General features: G+C 41.5%; 1 protein-coding gene across 1 annotated transcript in view; it reads right to left on the bottom strand.

Annotated features, from left to right (window-relative positions):
* The window catches only part of GLP1R (glucagon like peptide 1 receptor), an 88,578-nt gene that overhangs the window by 3,851 nt on the left and 66,262 nt on the right, over positions 1–18,465 (bottom strand). The window contains exons 8-12 of the mRNA XM_072857735.1: positions 11,510–11,570; positions 7,194–7,263; positions 6,414–6,502; positions 1,973–2,111; positions 1,038–1,079 (exon numbers count right to left, since the gene is read on the bottom strand). Coding sequence (XP_072713836.1) covers positions 1,038–1,079; positions 1,973–2,111; positions 6,414–6,502; positions 7,194–7,263; positions 11,510–11,570 — 401 coding nt within the window. The remainder of the gene's footprint in view (positions 1–1,037; positions 1,080–1,972; positions 2,112–6,413; positions 6,503–7,193; positions 7,264–11,509; positions 11,571–18,465) is intronic.

Genomic DNA, 18,465 nt, shown 5'->3' with positions numbered 1-18,465 from the left:
CAAAGCCTGCTGCTATCCACCTCTGACTTTTGTAAGCAATACAATTAACACATTCACTTAAAATCTTACCTACAAGCTACAGAAGTGAACGGTCTCCTGCAGGGCCTAATTCAGGATGCCTGCTGCTTTTCTGTTGACTCCACCCTGGCCATAATGACACAAGTAGAACCTTTTTCCATTGATTCCAATTCCTCGATGAGGCCTGTCTCTCAATAGGTGTTCTTGAATTACCGTGTCATGTTTAAAAGTAGATTTAGCATGAGTGTAAAACACATCGATGTGCATTAAACTTAGTAACGTGCTGCCAAATCAGTAGTGTTTGCTTCCCTTGCAAACCTGTCTGCTGAATGAATGAATAATAATAATCACTTAGAAGGCAACGTGAGAGATTCCTGCAATACTGAAACAGAACACTACTCTTTCCCCCAGCAGGGCTGGGATTTAGCAGGAGTCATAGAAGATGGTACTTGCAATCAATTAACTCAAAGCCCTGGCTATATTTCTTCTGGGCCTGTGGGAGAGCTCACCACTCCGTGAGGTTCAGTTTGAATGAGAGCACGATGATGTCCTTCAAGTAGCTGGGCCACAGGGAAACCAAACGAAACCAAACTATACAGGCATTAGCCAAGAGGACTCTCCAACCTCACCAGCCAGCTGAGTTGAGTTCTCAGACTAAAACGGGCTCTACTCCCACATTCACCAAAACAAGCAAATAAGCAGCACTATGAGACAGATTAAGAAGAGCAGCTATAATTCTTGATAAAAGAAAAGCTCCAGTAGTGCAAACTATACAATTGTGAGCAAGACAACTTGCAAGATTTCATGTCTACAAATAGTGGCCCTAAATTATAATGCCTGAATTCCTTCCAACAACATTTGTCTGAGGAGTTATCCTGTGTAGCTGTACAGAGGAGGGTCTGTAAAAAACAGTAAAAGTCCTGAACAAGGACAATTTAGCAGTTCAAGACCATTTTCAATTTCCTTTTCCTATAGTGGATGCTGATAAGGCAAATTGGAACAACTAGTGTCTCTCTTACCTCATTATTGATGAAACAGTAGAGAATTGCAACCATCAGCCCCTGAAATCAACAAAAACCAAAAGAGCAGTGAGCAGAGCAGTTCCCTCGCTTTGCCAAACAAACCTGCAGAGGGCTGGAGGCTCCACACTGGCATGTCCCATATAAGACTGAAAGATGGAGACAATCTGTGCTCCCTGACAGCTCTGATGGCAGAGGAGAGGTTTGACCAAACTATGTCTCAAAGCACACAATCTTAGGAAAAAGGAGCTACTGTTTTCTTCAACCTGTTATTTTTTTCTAAAGATTCCTTTCCCCTTCTTTTTCCTTACCTGGTTTCAAGTTATAAACACTTCATAAGTGAACAATCCCCAGTGATCTTAAATACAGCTCTGTGCTTGATAAACAAGAAATGAGTGGGTGAGCAGGGAAACTAGAAGAATAATGATTCCCTTAGACAAGGAGACTCTTTTGAAATGGCCTTACCTAAGGCAACAGCTAAATAAAAATCACAGTAAACCTACATCCTCCTCACATGCAGTTACAGCTGTAGACAGCTACCTCTCACAGCACAGATTTTCCAAGGAGTATCAAAAACACTAGAGAAAGCACAAAATTTGCTTTCAGCAATGCCATTATACAATTACAGAAAATCACAGACAATTTCATTATTGCCTTGAGGTGTTGCATAGGAAGTAGATATTAATACATGGATAGGAATACCAGTTTATTGTAAATTTAAGACATCAAAAATAAGAGCATGTGACGCTAACATCTAAATTGGCTATTAAAAATTAGTCCTCATACTTTCCCTTCCACTGTCATAATCCTGTAACATCCAGTGCTAAATTGAGAAATATAAAGAACAGGGAACATGCAATGAATGAGAGAGAAAGCAAGTCCCCAAACAGCAGTTAAAAAATATCTTATCCACATGGGCACAGTGTGAGTGCTACCTGGAAAGAAGCAAAGGAGAGTTCAGTAAAAAGCTTCACAAAGCGCAGCATCCCTCTGGCATGCTCATCAGTAATAAAGGCAAAGATGACCTCATGGGTCCCCAGCAGCGGGATCAGAGTCAACGTAGACTTGGCCAGCCTAAGATCACAAAGAAAGAAAACAAACAGTGCCACTGAGTATATCATCATTGATCCCAACGATCACTGCGAGTCACTGTTTCTGCATTGTTTCTGACACACTGTCAACTTTGGTAAGCCACTGCCCCACTTTGTGTCACAGGGTCCTCCTCCAGAGGCTGCAGAAAAAAAATAAATAATAATCCTCAAAACAACCTTATAGTAGTTTTCAACATGTTTTAACTGCCCCTGCCACTCCACTGCAGACCCCTTCCTGCTGAGAGCAAAGCTCTGTATTCAGCTACTGGCTGTATTTCACCTGGAAAATCTTCTTCCAAACTCAGAAGGCGGCCATGTGCTTTCTTGTACCTGACATGTCTTCTCGTGTATCCTATTCCCCATCTGTAAGTGGGAAAGATGACCAAAACCTACCTTGTTGATGGCCTGAAAGAAATAATCTATCAATAATTGGAATCTTTTAAAAATATATTGGCAAAGGGAGGAGTACTTGCTATTCCTTCCTCCCTCTGTGGTGTGGTAAATCTTCAAAAGATTGTAACTAACCATAACTGCAGAACACTTTGTAAAAGCAGTTAAACTGTCTTAAAGTGAGTGATGACTCCATGATTTAAATGGCAAGTTCAAAGACACAGCTACCAAAGGAAAAAAGACAAACCAACCTGAAATAAAACATTTTTCACCTGTGAGGGAGCAATGCTCAGGGATACTACCATAGGAAAACATTCACGAGAACGGTCCTTAACTCTCTTTTGATAGACATACATGCTAGCCACTCAGCGGGATAATGAAAGATGCCTGAGCCTCACATGGGAGTTTATACGGCTATCCTGGGCCACAGAACCTATCAACGTCTCACAACAACCTGTCTTGAGACAATTCAGTAGATACAAAATCACTCAACTAGCAGGGCTGTCAGTACTTAGTAGATCTGCTGGCTGCTATTCTGAATCATGCAACCATTCAGGTTGGAAGGGACCTCTGGAAGTCTCTGGTCCAACTCCAGTTCACAGCAGGTTACTCAGGGCTGTGTCCAGCCAAGTTTTGAGTATCTCCAAGGTCCTCCATAGCCCCTCCAGGCCTGTCTTCCAGCATCAGACCACTCTCACTGTGTTTTGGTTTTTTTTTTTTTTCACTTCTGACATGCAATTGGAATTTCTCTTGCTATAACTTGTGACCTCTGCCCCTTGTCCTTTCACTGTGCACCTCTGAAAATACTCCAGCTCCGTCTTCTGTATAACCACCATTAGGTGGCTGAAGACTGCAATTAAATCCTTGCTTAGTCTTCTGTTCTCCAGACTGAATAAACCCAGTTTTCAGCACCTCCTTCTATGTCACCTGGTCCAGCCCCTGAACTAGCTTGGTGCAAAACTGATGCAAGTCCCATGGGGTTGGAGGGACAGAACACAATGTCTGTCTTGGACTGGGGAGCCTCAACCTGGACACCAGAAGCAGTCTCACAAGTGCTGAATGGAGGGGTTCCGTCACTTCCCTCAACCTTCTGGCTTTGCTCTTGCTAGCGCAGCCCAGTATGCAGTCAGCCTACGCCGTCACAAGGGCACGCTGCTGAATCATGTTCAACCTGTTGTTCTCCAGCATCCCTGGGTCTTCTGTAAAGTTGCTTTCTCCCCAGTCAGTGCCCATCGTGTACTGCTGCATGGGGTTATTACATACCAAGCGCAAGGCTCCTGTCAGCCCATCCACTGGCCTGCCAATGTCCTTGACACACAAGGACTGAGGGATGGTGAATTAAAGCAACTACTGAAATTAAACTGTTCACACATACAGGTAAGCAGAAATGCAGATCCCTAGTGGACCTAGGCAGACCATTGCATTAGGGGGCTTGTTTAAATGAGCAGCTTACCAGCAAGTCTTGTGATGGAGGCTCTGCTCCACCACCTCCTGCCTGAGTTAGAGGTAGAAGCAGGAGGCTGATGCTGAATTGGCTCTGGAGACACCGCCTAGGTAAAAAAAGGGAGTTGTGTAGGTGTACAGCAATCCCCTAGCTTATTTAATGAATGCTAATTGTTCTAGCAGGGATACTTGGGAAGCTTTGCCTTAAACAGGAAGCCATGCAAAGTCATATGAAAAGGCTTCCTGGGTAATTAAGACCTCCCTAAAGAAAAGCCTTTCCCTGAGCAAGGGGAGAAGTTTCTCCACAACTCCAGTCCTTCTGTAGAGAAAAGGGATTTGCTGCCATACTGACCACTGAGCTCTCTCTCATCAAATGAATGGGCAACAGTAGAGAGGTGAAGGAAAGACTGGCCTGAGAGCAAAACACTTTTCTCCTTTCTATACACAAACATATCTAAGCTAGTGACTTTCTAGGGCACTTGGACTGGTCCTTGTTTAAAATAACATATTCCAACATAGCAGTTCTGTCTTCCTTCCATGCAAAATCTTTTCCAGTGTCTCTGAGCAGAAAAGAAGGGAGGAAAAAAATTCTGATACAGGAATCTCTGACTACTGGTCTTGTTATCATCAGAAGCATACCAATGAACTGAACTCTTCTGGGTAAAAGACTTCCCCAAAGCTTCTAGCTATAACCACCAACCTCTGGACAGAACACCAAGACTACAGTCTTTGTCAGTGAAGAAGGCTCTGTTACTGGGTAAATCCTTTTCTGATAAAGCCTTTCTGTTTACACAGCAGATTTTTGAACATGCAACATGAAGAAATGAATAAACATGAACCTCTGAGAAATGGCGCACCTGCATCAAACCTTCCTACTACTTGCAGAAGTCATGAGGGCAAGGGCTTTCTCCCTTGACAGGGTAAATTTGCAGTCAGACTTTTAAATGGCTTCAAGCCATCAGAACTGGAAAATGCCCCCCCTTCCACCACCACAAATTTTACCCTGGCAAATAAAGTTCACATATATTCAAAAAACCAGTAGGCATGAAAACAAAGCCTACAGCTCATTAAAACGAGTCCTTTTCTCTGCTTTGAGCTCTAAACACACATTAGGATTTTCAAAATTTCACATGAGGTAAAGGTAGGTAACATACAAGGCAAATCTATCCCCTGATGAGGATGCACCAAAATACATGCTGTGTCTAGCTTAGAAGGCTGCAGCATTGAAATACTCTACTTCAAACTAGCTAAGTCAACTGCCAGTAGCAGTCCAGCTATCACAGCATGTAGTTCCACACTGGTTAATTCAACAGCTAACTTGTTATTGCTACATTATTTTTCAGGCTGCAATACAAAAGTATTCTCCAAGATGCAGAAATGAAGGATGTGACCATGAATCTTAGCAAGGTGATTAAATAACAGGAAGAATACAGGCAGGGACAGGGTGAAGCCTGCAAAATAAAAATTGAAAATTTCTGTGATAACCCTAACATCTCTCTTGAAACATCCTATGCATTCAAGATTGAAAGTTTTTCCCAATGACAATTGGCAAGAAGAACAAGGAGCAACACTCAAAATGACCCCTATCTTGATCTTCATTGGAGTTAAAGCTTTTATTCCTATCACTCATATTATTTTTTTCAAATTAGGATAGCGTAGGATAGAATATTTCAGTTGGAAGGGACCTACAATGATCATCTAGTCCAACTGCCTGACCAATTCAGGGCTGATCAAAACTTAAAGCATGGTATTAAGGGCATTGTCCAAATGCCTCTTAAACACTGACAGGCTTGGGGCATCGACCACCTCTCTAGGAAGCCTGTTCCAGCGTTTGACCACCCTCTCAGTAAAGAAATGTTTCCTGACGTCCAGCGTAAACCTTCCCGGCGCAGCTTTAAACCATTCCCATGTGTGCTGTCACTGGATACCATGGAGAAGAGATCAGCACCTCCCTCTCCACTTCCCCTCCTCAGGAAGCTGTAGAGAACAATGAGGTCACCCCTCAGCCTCCTTTTCTCCAAACTAGACAAGGCCAAAGTCCTTAGCTGCTCCTCATAGGACGTTCCTTCCAGCCCTTTCACCAGCTTTGTTGCCCTCCTCTGGACGCATTCAAGGACCTTAACATCCAGTACTTGCATATGCTGCAAGTATTTAAAAAACATCTGCTTAATTAATATCCATCCAGTATTATGGAAGACTGCAAAGCGACGAACTCAGAGATCAAGCCTTCTGTTTACCTATAACACAGGTATAACACCTACCCTGGCTTCACCAGGGGGCTTTTCTGGGGACTGACTGTCCAAGCAGTCATACCAATGTGTGACATCACGTCTGTGCATTACTTAAGTCCTGTGATCTTTAACCACTTTTGTCAATCCACTCCTTTCATGTACCTCCTTGTCTACTTCCATTTTGATGGGCACGAAAAGTGTCAGACCGCCATATGACATACCTGCATTTTATGTCAGTTTTGCACATCAAATTAGCCTGTAGTTTGGAGATGATGATGCATATAACTCTGATAAAGATCAGGAAATTTACCTGGAGAAATGAAAGAAGGATTTATATCATCATCAAGAAACACATGTGCATAAGCGTTCAAAAAAGCTGGTTTGTGCATCCTGCTACTCTGCAGCTGCAGAATTTGCCACGGAACTCAACTCCTTGCTAAGGAACTGTGCTCTAACTACATCCTCTGTGAATGTACAAGTCATCTTTGAAAACTAAACAAAGCAGGGCAGCTTACCTACATCTCTGGGGAAGGAGACACAGTAAAGGTGTGGGCTGTCTCATTTGCCTTGTCTGGAGGTCTGAGACTGACACAGTATTGTGGCTGCAGGACTTGGCATTTCTCCACAATGCCACACAACTTGTTGCTCTTCTGTAGCCCAGTACCTGCGATATTATCTGCTACCTCCCTGTACTATCTGCCATAGCTTTCTGCACACCGGGGAGTTAACTGGATTGCTGCAGCATGCTGTTTTGTTATCATGTGCTGCCACTACAACATGACAGTGTGTGGCCAAATTAAACAAAATCCTAGTCGGAAATTCCAGTGACAGAAACCAATCTGGTTTCATAAAATCACATTTCTGAATTAAAATGTCAATACCCTCAAAGGTTATTAGCCTTTGGGCATGCACAACAGCCATGCGCACATCTGCTCTTTGTACTATATCATGTCCTGTTCTCATGGAAATCTGCTAGCTCACTGCACGCGCCCCATACTCACCCCAATGGCGATGAGAATGGGCAGTCTGATGATCAACCAGTAATTCATGTTATAGTTTCTGGTCCAGCAACTAGGAAGATGGCAAAAAGGAGACAAGAAGAAAAACTTTCAGTACATTACTAAAATCCCCTGCTTTTCATTCTGTCACAGCAATGCAGATGGAAAACAATATTGAGGACTAGATACCAGGAAAGCACATCATGCTGACATGGAAACAGATGCAGTTGCTTCTTAGAAACACTGAATGCTTTGTACTATTGCAGCTATCATAATCCAACTGGATACTACTCACCGGCCTTTCTTGCCCACTAATGGCTAGCTCTCCTCCACAATTTGCTATGAATGATCATCAGTTAATTATGAAGATTTACTCCATTAAAACCAAGGTCAAATTTGTCATGTGGCTGAAAGGAGAAGGGGGGGATTCTGTTTAAGTCAGACCTTTCCTGCATGGTTCTTATCCTCCTCTTTCTGCATTATTTTTTATTACTCTTCAGACTCCAATGTCAGGTCATCATATTATTTAACTGTTTGTTAGTTATCCCATTAACCTACCATCACTTTTCTCATATCAAAATTTATATCAGTCATCTATTTTATTTGTCCTTATTTTCAAAAAGGACCTACTAATTTCAACCAGGAGAAAGCAATTAAGGCAGCAAACTCCAGTTCCTTCACTGTATATGTACAGGTTTCAGGCCCAAAGGGAGTTTTAAAAGTTATAAGCAAGTAAAATCAAAGATGGGAGCAACAGTTCCCAGCTTTTGCTGGCCAGCTGAGCCCTCTGCCAAGTAAGTAACATGCTGCAGGCAATATAATACTTCATTCTCCCCATAAGTTTCATTTTAGCTTTTTAAATTCCTGTGTCCTTGAGTAATATTGGAGAACAATCACAAAAAAAGTGATGCCTGAAAGCCACAGTTTGGGATCACTGGTTCGAAGTGAACTTTACACTGGGGGGGTTTGTACATCTAGTTCTTTCAGGTCCCACCCTGGCCACAGCCAGCCACCCCCGACTGTGTGACAGGCCATGTCTGTGCACAACGGCCCAGGTGTTGGGGCAGTGTTCACATGCCACTGCACTTGTTGCTGCAGCGACAGCATTCTTAATATTTCTGTGAAATAACTTTGTTAGTCTCCTGCCACATTGCTCAGCATTACTCCAAAGCAACAGTCACCAGTAAAGCCAGCAGGTTTCTGACCTACACAGGCTGTGAAACAAACTATGACACTGCACTACAGAAAACATAGGTTCCTTCACAAAACAAGTTTCTCTTCATCTCCAAATCTCATCTGCCAAAACATATATATGCTCAATTTTCCTTCGGGTTTCTTAAGAGGGCTATGGAACTTCAGCTTGGGTGATGTTGGTGGGGAGTAAACCCTCCTCAACCTTGTAACGGGACAGTCAACCTGAGAGAAACTAGCAAACCGTGCAGCACATAGAACACCACACCCGCGTGCGCTCGCATACTAGAGAGGAAAGTGAAGCAGCTTGGCTGTGGCAATTCCATGTTCCCTTGCAGGTGCTGCAAGCCCAAGAAGGGCTCAGGATTTCATTTTTCCATTCAGTTTCAGTTTAATGCATATAACAAGCATATTATTGCAACCAGCAGCTCCACAACCTGCAATTCAATTGTATTTTAGATACTGGAGAAAAAAAGGTGTACATACTGTGTGCAACGAGCGTACCCGAGCTGGAATCTGAGTAACAGAAGAACTTCTTAATTGGTACGCGTGATGGGGAGCCAGCTTCATGGAGCCTTTAAAATTATTTTTATTTGAACTCCTCAAGACCAGCAGGATAATAGGCATGGCTGGAAGTGGAGTTCTAATTTTCTGACTAGCTGCAGTGGAAGCAGAGGCAATTTTAAAATTTCCTGATAACGACAGAGGCTGAGAAATGATTCTTTACATTAACTTTGCTACATTTCTGTGTGTATTAATTTGCTTCCTGTGGCACAGAGCAGTTTTAGCTACTTTTAAATTTATACAAATACGTGCAATAAAAATGCCATTACAGCCCAATTAAAGTGTCACGGCTATTAAAGTGTCTAGAAAATAAAACTGATAGATCTGTACATGCTTTCTTGTCCATTTGTGCTTTCTGGGACTGCCACACTGATAAATACACCAACATCTATTGTGTTTGGGATCTAGCCCTGCAGTTTGCTCAGCACCACTCAGAAGATGCTTGGCAACTAATAGCCTCAGAGCTGTGAATAGAGAATTGGTCCAGTGAAACCAACACTACTGGGAAGTTTCTGCCTTTGCTTACCCATCTGGTATTCTTTTTCTAAAAATTAAAACACTGAATTTTCACCTTGAAGAGATACAGCCGAATGCCTCCGTTTTTAAAAAAAGATTGTAGGCTGGCTGTCTTGCTCCCATAATTGATTGCAGATAGAAAAAAAGATGTGTAAGTATCAGCTCTTTAGGCACAGTCTAACAACTAAGAAGCCTAGCTTGCTTTTAATTTTATTTGTAATCTAGACAAAGTCTTTTTCAATAGCTCACTTTTTAAAACAGCAACTGCTTTCTAAAGGAGTTTACACTTGCACATGTAAGGAAGGAAGGAGCCAGTCTGCAAATAAGTCTTGCAGGCTTCAGTCCTTCATTCAAATGGCTACGGTCACAGGACTGCCTCAAAGTCCCAACTCTGACCAGGCTCACTTCGAGTTATTCCTCATAGCCAGGGAAGTAGTTAAGTCACAAATGAAATTTACAGCCCACTGCACATCCATGGTGACAGTGCTATGGCAAACAGCATGAAAGATATCCCTGGCTGCTCCAGCAAATGCCCGCCCAAGGCACAGAAATCTTGCCTTTCAGAGAAGCTGCTGCACGTGGTTATTTATTACTGTATTTTACAAATATTTATACGAGATTTAGAAGATTCAATAAGGTGCAAAATTGCCCCTTTTAAGGTCTGCTGAAGGCGGTGAGTGACAGTTTTCCTTAATGGAAAACATAAATCAGCTCTGAGCACTGCATAATGTAGGGGGCTCAGCATGAGCACTTTGAATACATTTTCTACATCAATGGGAAGATATGCCCATGGAACATCGCCTGTTCAGAGGCCGCATGTTCTCTATACCTATTCTGATAATTTCAACAAAACTTGCAATACATCAGTACAGCCACAATCTTGCTACGGAATATTATCAAGTCAACCTTGAAAAGGAAAGTCAGAAAATCCTAGCATTACTTAACCCAGAAAAGACAGCTTTGACTGAACTGGTTCAGTACTATGAAAGACACTGAAAAAAAAAAGCCAGTTTTTAATACTCACGAACACCAGAAAAAAGTCTGGGGGTGGCTCTGACTACACTGAATATTCACATTGCAGCACCTCTCCAGCAAGAATTTGGGGGGGGGGGGGCTACAACAAGAAAAAAGGACCCTCTACAAAAGTGCTGGCCGGGTTGTTTGGAAACTAAGTAAGAGGAAGACCCAGTAAATAGTATATTTAGAATAAAAAGGAAATAGCATAAAGTTATTTATTTAATCACAAAGAAAGCTACCCAAATATTTCCAGGCAGTCACTGTCACTAAGAAGAGGAAGCCACTTTCCTCCCTTTTGTGTTTTATTTTTGTTGTTGTTTTGTTTTTGTTTTTTTAAAAAACCCAAACCAAACCAACCAAACAACAACAACAACAACAACAACAACATAGAATGCTATTTGGTACATGAAGCATATATAAAGGCAGTTTTTCAGAGCAGCTGCTGTGGTAAAAGTGGACGAAAAGTATTTTGTGTTCTGCAGCAGTCTTGTGTGCGGTATAGTTGACTGCAGCAAGACTAACATAAGCAGACAGAGAATGTGCCTTTATTTTAAGAAGATCTAAATAACAGAAGCTTAAACAAGAACAGACAATCACATCTCTGCTGCTAGGCATAAGCTAACCACCACAAATCGCAGGCAGAATCCTGTAGGAGGTTTTTGCCTTCCTCTGAAGCATAACTGTAAAGGCTACTGCCAAAGGCACAGTATCAGGAGTGGTCTTGGTTGGGTATAATGACTTCTACCATTGATACGTTAACTACAGAAAAACAAAACATACCTTTCCTTGACCTGCAAAAGGATACATTCGTTCAGACAGATTTGTTCAGACATGCAGAAAGTTCTGATCAGAAAGAAACATATGCTCCTTTCTGAAATATTATGCAAGACCTTCAGACAAAACAGAAGCAATTATGTGAGGTTTCAGCACATTGCCAAAGCAAACTACACCGAACAGAAAGCAAACAATGACCTGCCGGTGCACACATACAGCACAAATGAGATAGCTAGAAAAATCAGAACTAAACAAACCCCTCATCTTCATAAAGGTACTTGACAGTTCCCCAGAGGATAACAAACAGCATTGGCACACCTGGGAAGAGAGGAGACAAGGTTGACACTGACATTAAGAGACAGGGAAAAGCAGAGAGAAAGACAAACCCCCCACGTAATGATGAGCAACATAATTAACTGGTGACAGGGTTGCAGCTCCTACCCAGCACAGATGGCTGTCAATGGCGGGAAGAGGAATCTAACCTGCAAGTAACTAATACATGTAACTCATTTATTGCCTGGGCCCCCACCTAGCTCCTAACAGGCATGAAAAATGAAAAACGGACCGTCACCCCCATACTTGGCATATACCAGCTTTTCCGCAGAAAGTTTCACAGAGGGGCCAAGGGAACGAAATTTCTGGAAGCTCTGCTGGTCTCTATATTCACGCTGGAGAGGAGCATAGTACACTCTGATCCCAACCTTTGCATCCACCTTTCTGCCTGTGGGTCAGCTACGCTGTATTCAGGCAGCACCAAGCTCAGGCTGTCTATGGGCATCGGGGCTGGAGCACACTCAGCCCCACGTATCCCCAGTGGCAAAGGGGAGCGTGGGCACACGACACGTAGCAAGTGTGCTCAGGCCTCCCCCGCTGAGAAGTCCCAAGTTTGGGCTGCAGTACTGGCACGGACTTGAGTGGCTGCAGCAAAGACAGCAGACGTATCTGGTCTTGAGAAGAGGCTTGGTCCTGTGCTAACCTGACAGTGCACGTGCTATGGTTGGTCAGTTTATCTGGGGTGTAAAGAGAAGAGAGAAAAGCCAAACAAGCTGGCAGTCTTTACTTGCTTTACAATGTCAAAGGCTCTCAAACTAACTTCTTTCATTTATGAAATGTCTAGGTCTTGAAAAATAATTTTAAAGTGCATCTACCAACCAATTCTCAGTACAGGGAATGCCAAAAAAGCCCACAAGGAAGGAGAGCAGGTTGAGGCTCAAGGAGCAGGGTGAGGAATTTCCGCCTAAGGATGGATCAAGATGGTATAATTCCTCTGTGTACCTCCTTGGACAGTTTCTGATGCTGTATGTACATTGTATAGGAAGGGCAACATTTAATGTGCTTTGTTACTGCATTCTTAAGAACCATTATGGTAAGGGAGCATAAGAACATCAGTGTGCAGCACTGCAACAAACGCTGCACAGGGTAAATAAACAGTTCCCAACAGCAGAAGCCACAGGGAAATGGGTGGTCTCTTGCAGTATGAAAATCTACAAGCAGTGTCTGTAGTGGGTATTATCAGTAAAAACCTTCTCTCTTGTTGTACTGTATTCTTTCTCTACTATCAGAACAGCTAAATACTACAGACACAAAAGACTAATTATTCTCCTTAATCAGTGAAAAAAGAGATAATAAAGAGCAGCAAGAAAAAAATACCAATAATTAGAATAATAGCAAAGATAATGAATCGAGAAGACATTATTGGGGCAAGTGGTTGAACATGTTCCATGGATGTACCTGATACTGAGAGTACACAATATTTTGGGAGCAAAGTTACTAAGAACTCCGTGCTGCTTTGATAGTGGCATAAGAGATTAAGAACAGGCTCACGGCAAATCACTTCCAAACACAAATGAGCCTTTGATTCACAGAAACTAATTTTAGTTTGAATTATTCCTTTCTTGACTTTGCTGAGAATTAAGACATCTTAACATGAAACCAGATAAGACTTCAACACTGACAGCACAAAGGCTGTATGTCAGTGGAGGGAACTAATATATCGAGTGACAATTATAATGATTTGTGGATATCTCCATCTTCTGGATACATTATAAATTTCTCCATGTTTAATCACATTACTTGACATTTGAATTGAGAATCTGTTATGAATATTATATTTCAAGAGAGCCTAGCTAGAGAGAGGCTGGTATCATTGAGCTACACCAACATCCTGCTATGCAAATACTATACAAATTAATAGGCAGCATGTACAAGGTGCCTTTTTCAACATCCTCTGTCCATTCCCACTTGTGTTGCAGGCCCCTGGTGCCTTAGTGTTGCAACACCATCAGTCACATTATTTTCCATGCTAGCAATACACATTTTAATCTGAGACACCAAGACTTAACAGTGCAATACATACACGTAAGCTTTGAACATCAGTGCAAGTTCTATATAGATACTGTTGGACATCTACTAAATTCACAAAGTCTCACCTTAAGAAATGGGTGGCTCTGAAAACTGGGACACACTCTCAGCAGATGGGAATGCATCCGGTTTTCCAAAGCCCTAGTCAAGATCTAAAGAGGAGATTGCCCCAAGAACATTCCTTAATCCACCTCAAGTCTGTAGAAGTCATTCACAACAGCAAAAGAGCAAGACTGCAGCATCTCCGCAATAATTGTAGTTTGCAAGGATCACTGAGGCTCTCCGTAGATTACTTTATAATCTTGATACCTAATTAACCTACATTAACTGGCACAAATGCAAATATTATTCTGGTTACTTCACTCAGTCAAGAGAAATTTGTCTGGCTTCAGCAGGCAGTGGAAGAAAACTGTATACACTTCCTTGAACAAACTCTACAGAAGACTATCATTCATTAACAGAATCAGCATTGTATTCCAGTCCTGGGCTCTCAACATGCAGCTCTCTTGGTGCATTTGAGTTTCAGTCCTACACCTCTTTCTCTTGCTGCTGCTATTCAAAGAATATCAGACATCTGAGAAAAAACTGCACCCATTTACAGGATGCACTTATTTAAGATATAGGCTGAACTCTTTCTGGTTTTGCTTTTTTTCATACAGAAAGCTCTGAGACTGATCTTTTCCCAGACTAACCGACCACAGAAAGGTCTCTGAATTCTGGAAATGGTAACATCTACTCTTGTCTGTACTGCATCACTGCTGAAGATGCCAGAAACTGGAACAGCCTGCTCATAATAGCCTCTGCCATGTTAATTCTTGCAGGCTGATAACTGAGCAAAAATCTTTGAACACTACATGATGACTGTGAAATCTGTCAAATGTACTAGGAAATAAGCATGCCGACAGCTCAGCTAATAAAGTTCAACTTCAAATGACAGGGGACAGGGCACCTGAATTACAGGCTATGATACTAATATATATTATAGATGATGAGAAAGTAATGGAACTGCCAAATCAACATGTTATCACCCCACTGCATAAATAAGCAGCATGACCTACTTATTTTCACTCTAGCTTACCTATTCTACACCTGGCCAGGTGTCTGTATAGTAAGAAAAAAAAAGTTGGAAAACCAGGCGTTATCCAGAATGATAATAGGATTGGGTAGGTAAGAGAAGAAAGCTTGACATTTTCACTATGCTCCACTTGCCCTAATTAGCAGGGAGGAGCGCAATTCATGGAGCTGCTAATGGAAACTACCATGGCCTGGTAACAGCATGTAGAAATCAGTCTCTCCATTTAATGGGTCTGAGATCAGGCTTGTTCCGGAGTCCACTACGTAGCAGTTACCAGGAAAGGTGTCACCAGGTGGTGCTATTCCATACTGCCTTTCCTTCTTTCCCTTAGCTCGATGTGCAAGCAAGTTTTCATTCTTACAAACGATATTTCTAGCTTTGCATTGTACATAAAGGCAATTTCAGGGGAGAAAGATGTATGAGGAGCAAGAGAGGCTCCCCTCATCCCCACGTACTGATTAGAGATTCTTCCTGAGGTAAATTTGTAGTACCCGTAGTACCAGAGCGCTGCCATCCTGCTGAGACCCTTAAATAAGGACATACTCTGAATACAGCATTTTAGGACTGATGAGTTTGTGTATAAGCTCATATTTCAGATGTAACCTGACATTACTGGTTTCCAAGTAGTGAGAAGATCAACGTCCGAGACAATCAGGCACACAAACCAGAAGGACATTACGGCTGTCAGAAGAGCTCCAATCCTCCTCTTTCTCTCAGAAACCATCCAGGACAGTCTGACTTGATCAACTGCTTGATGTATAAATGCAAGAATGTGATGAGGAACTGAAAGAAGTGATAAATAAATATGACTAGATGTAGAAAGAGTAAGAGCATTGAAGATATGAGAAGAAAAGATGAGATGTTTTTCTTTCTAAAAAAGGAAAAGCATGAAAGAGATTAATGCAGAAGACAAAAAGTGAAGAGAATTAAGAGAAACTCCTGACAGATGTATCTTCTACCAAGATCAGTCTGGACACAAAAACCATTTTCACATCCTTATCTGGAATACAGTTTTCATTTGAAAACAGACAAGACGTGGTTAGTGCAATGAATGCATCCTGTTGCTACACTGAGTTCATGCTGGGTTCAGAAGGAAGGTTCCTTACCAGCTCTATTCCAGTCAGATCTTCCTTGCACTCAGGATGCAGATTTTGATACCCTAGCCAGGCTTCCTGCTTTTGGTAGCTTCATTCCCTCAAAGTATTCTTCCTTAGAGCAAGTTTGGATTGCCAAGGCTTGGAAGGAAGGGGATTATTTATTTTTTATGGCAGTTTCCCTGCTGCAAGTGCAGCTGGGTGTAAAATTGCCATAGAAGCTCAGAGAATGTTTAGCTTTTTATTAAAATTTTCTTCTTAGCCTTTAGTGCTGAAACTTGTCTCCTATCATTCTTCCCACCTGGATGTCACACACAGTCACTGTGGGATGTTGCTGCTGTTTCCCCATTCCTCCCTCCTCCCCACTTCTGAATATGAACAAGTCCTTTTTCCACTAAAAGCTGCTGAAAGATGCATACAGCAGCGTTACAGTATAAAATGCTCTTCCCCAGAGACTACTTTGTATAGCACTGACACAGCTGCTTGAAGACAATGTCACACTCAGTGACTCTTCACTTTGGCTCAGACATGATGAACACAGAGTAGGTGTCCTGGAAACCCTGATTAAGAGCAGTCTGCACATCCCGAGAAACAAACCAACCCAAAGAGTAATCATCTTGATCTCTGTACTTCTGCTGTTTTCTTCCCTCCTTCTGCAAATGTTTTGTTCTCTCTAGAAGGTGAGATCCATGGGCAAGGATTTCTCTTACACCAGAGGAAGGAAGCACCAGGTACCAGCAATGTATAGCAACAGGTTTGTTTTCTGCAAGTGATAATGACTATCTGAATCAACATCCTGTTTAGCTACTGTTGTGCTGACCTCCAGACTGAAGGGAACAACTCATTTACCTGCTCTGCCATTAGCCTGTTAAGAATTTTGTTTGTTGATGCTGTTAGTGTTTCTGCCTTTTTTTCCCCATCAGCTTTGAAAATGGCATAAACCATTGTTTTTGCAGTAAGATATGTGGAATTCAGGGTTGACACAAATGTATGAAAGTCTGCTTTTACCAAGAAAAAGACGACATAAGCAAGACATTTTCCATGTTAAGTGAAATAGGAAAAATTTAACCCTGTCATCTCAAAGCCTAGTATGGCATGAAATCTCAGCAAGGAAGTGGCCATTACAGGAATACAGTTACCTCACAAGCAATCAGGAAGGTTTATAGAATCCTTTCAATAGGATGTCGATATGAATGACTCCCAATTTGTAAAACTACATAAGTATCCTTAGGTCTACAGGATTTTATAACTTTTCTAGCTTTTGCAAAGTACAGTAACACAAGATAAACAGATTTTTCCCCTTATAACACACTTCAACAGCAAAGAATAATTACTCATTTGAACTGATACTAAATGGACTACCATCTAATAACATTAAGAACTGACCTGAAACTATCATATAGCAAAAATATATTTGGGAAATATTTATTAATTTTTTCTTCACACTCCTGTCTGCTAACTGTTCCTAGGAAAACACAGACTAAGTATGGTATCTTTTATATGTTTCTATTTGAAAAGCAGGTTTACCCTTTCCATGTTTTGAATTGAGATGAAATGATCACGTTAGACATAAAATGGGTGAAGTACTTTTTTTTATTTACACTATTACATGGACATTTTTCCCCTGTTACAACAAAATATAGCACTATTTAATATAGCACTATTTAATATAGTAGATTAAACGCTTGCAGAGAAATAGGTATTGGGACATTTCTACCTATTTGAAAGCTGGCCCTTACATGACAGTTTTGCTTGGGATTACCTGAGGAAATAATTTGCTCTAGTTTCTTGTTTGTTCCGAGACCTGTTCCTCAAAAGCAGTACAATAGGGCAAACATCATGACCAAGAGTATGTGCAAACATTCAGGTGTACAAAAACCTTGAGGAGACTACACAGTTTTATTCATATGTACATTTGAGAGAAGTACAAGCCCAAACATATGCGATTCACACAGGGGATTGCAGAAGCTATTCACACAGCAAAAACAATATCATATGGTCTGTGAGTGATCACAAAGTTCAGTTATAATTAGAAAAAAATAACAAGATGAAATGACTAATACCCACCATGTTTGTGAACAATACATATATGAAATTTTAAAACATAAATATTCAAATGATGAGTAATGAACAAGTTAAAACATTATCCTGTAAGAGGATAATTCAAAGAGAATTCATCAACAGAACAAAGAGTCAAGGTATCAAATCAGCTCTGACAATCAAATAGATATTTATTTTTTGATCCAGCTTTATTTTTACAGTTGATAAACTATTTCAAAGAGCAAGACTCTCAGCTCAGACAGGAACCTACTGGCTTTCTGAAGCCTCAGCATTATGCTGAGGCTATCATGCTGCTAAAAAAAAAAAAAATCTGGGCATTGCATACAGCAGAAAGGCACCTGGTGAGGGACCTGAGCACCCAAAAATGGAATCACCAGTGAAGAAAGAAAGAAAGAGTGGGAAAAAATCTTCATCTCTTTCCACTTGTTAGAGATGAAACTGTTATCTGGTATAACTAATCTGGGAGCAATGAAATAGCAGATGCTTCTGCATTTGAAGATAGAGAATCATTGGTGAGGTCTGCACATGCAGCCATGGCTGGAATAGCATGATGCTGTACAGATGAGGATTGAATGGCATGGGCAGAGCTTTTCTAGGAAGCTTGGATGAAACCCATATACCT

This window comes from Ciconia boyciana, chromosome 3 (genome assembly GCF_034638445.1).
Source record: "Ciconia boyciana chromosome 3, ASM3463844v1, whole genome shotgun sequence".
NCBI classification, from domain to species: domain Eukaryota; kingdom Metazoa; phylum Chordata; class Aves; order Ciconiiformes; family Ciconiidae; genus Ciconia; species Ciconia boyciana.
This window is presented reverse-complemented; position numbering and strand designations above follow the sequence as displayed.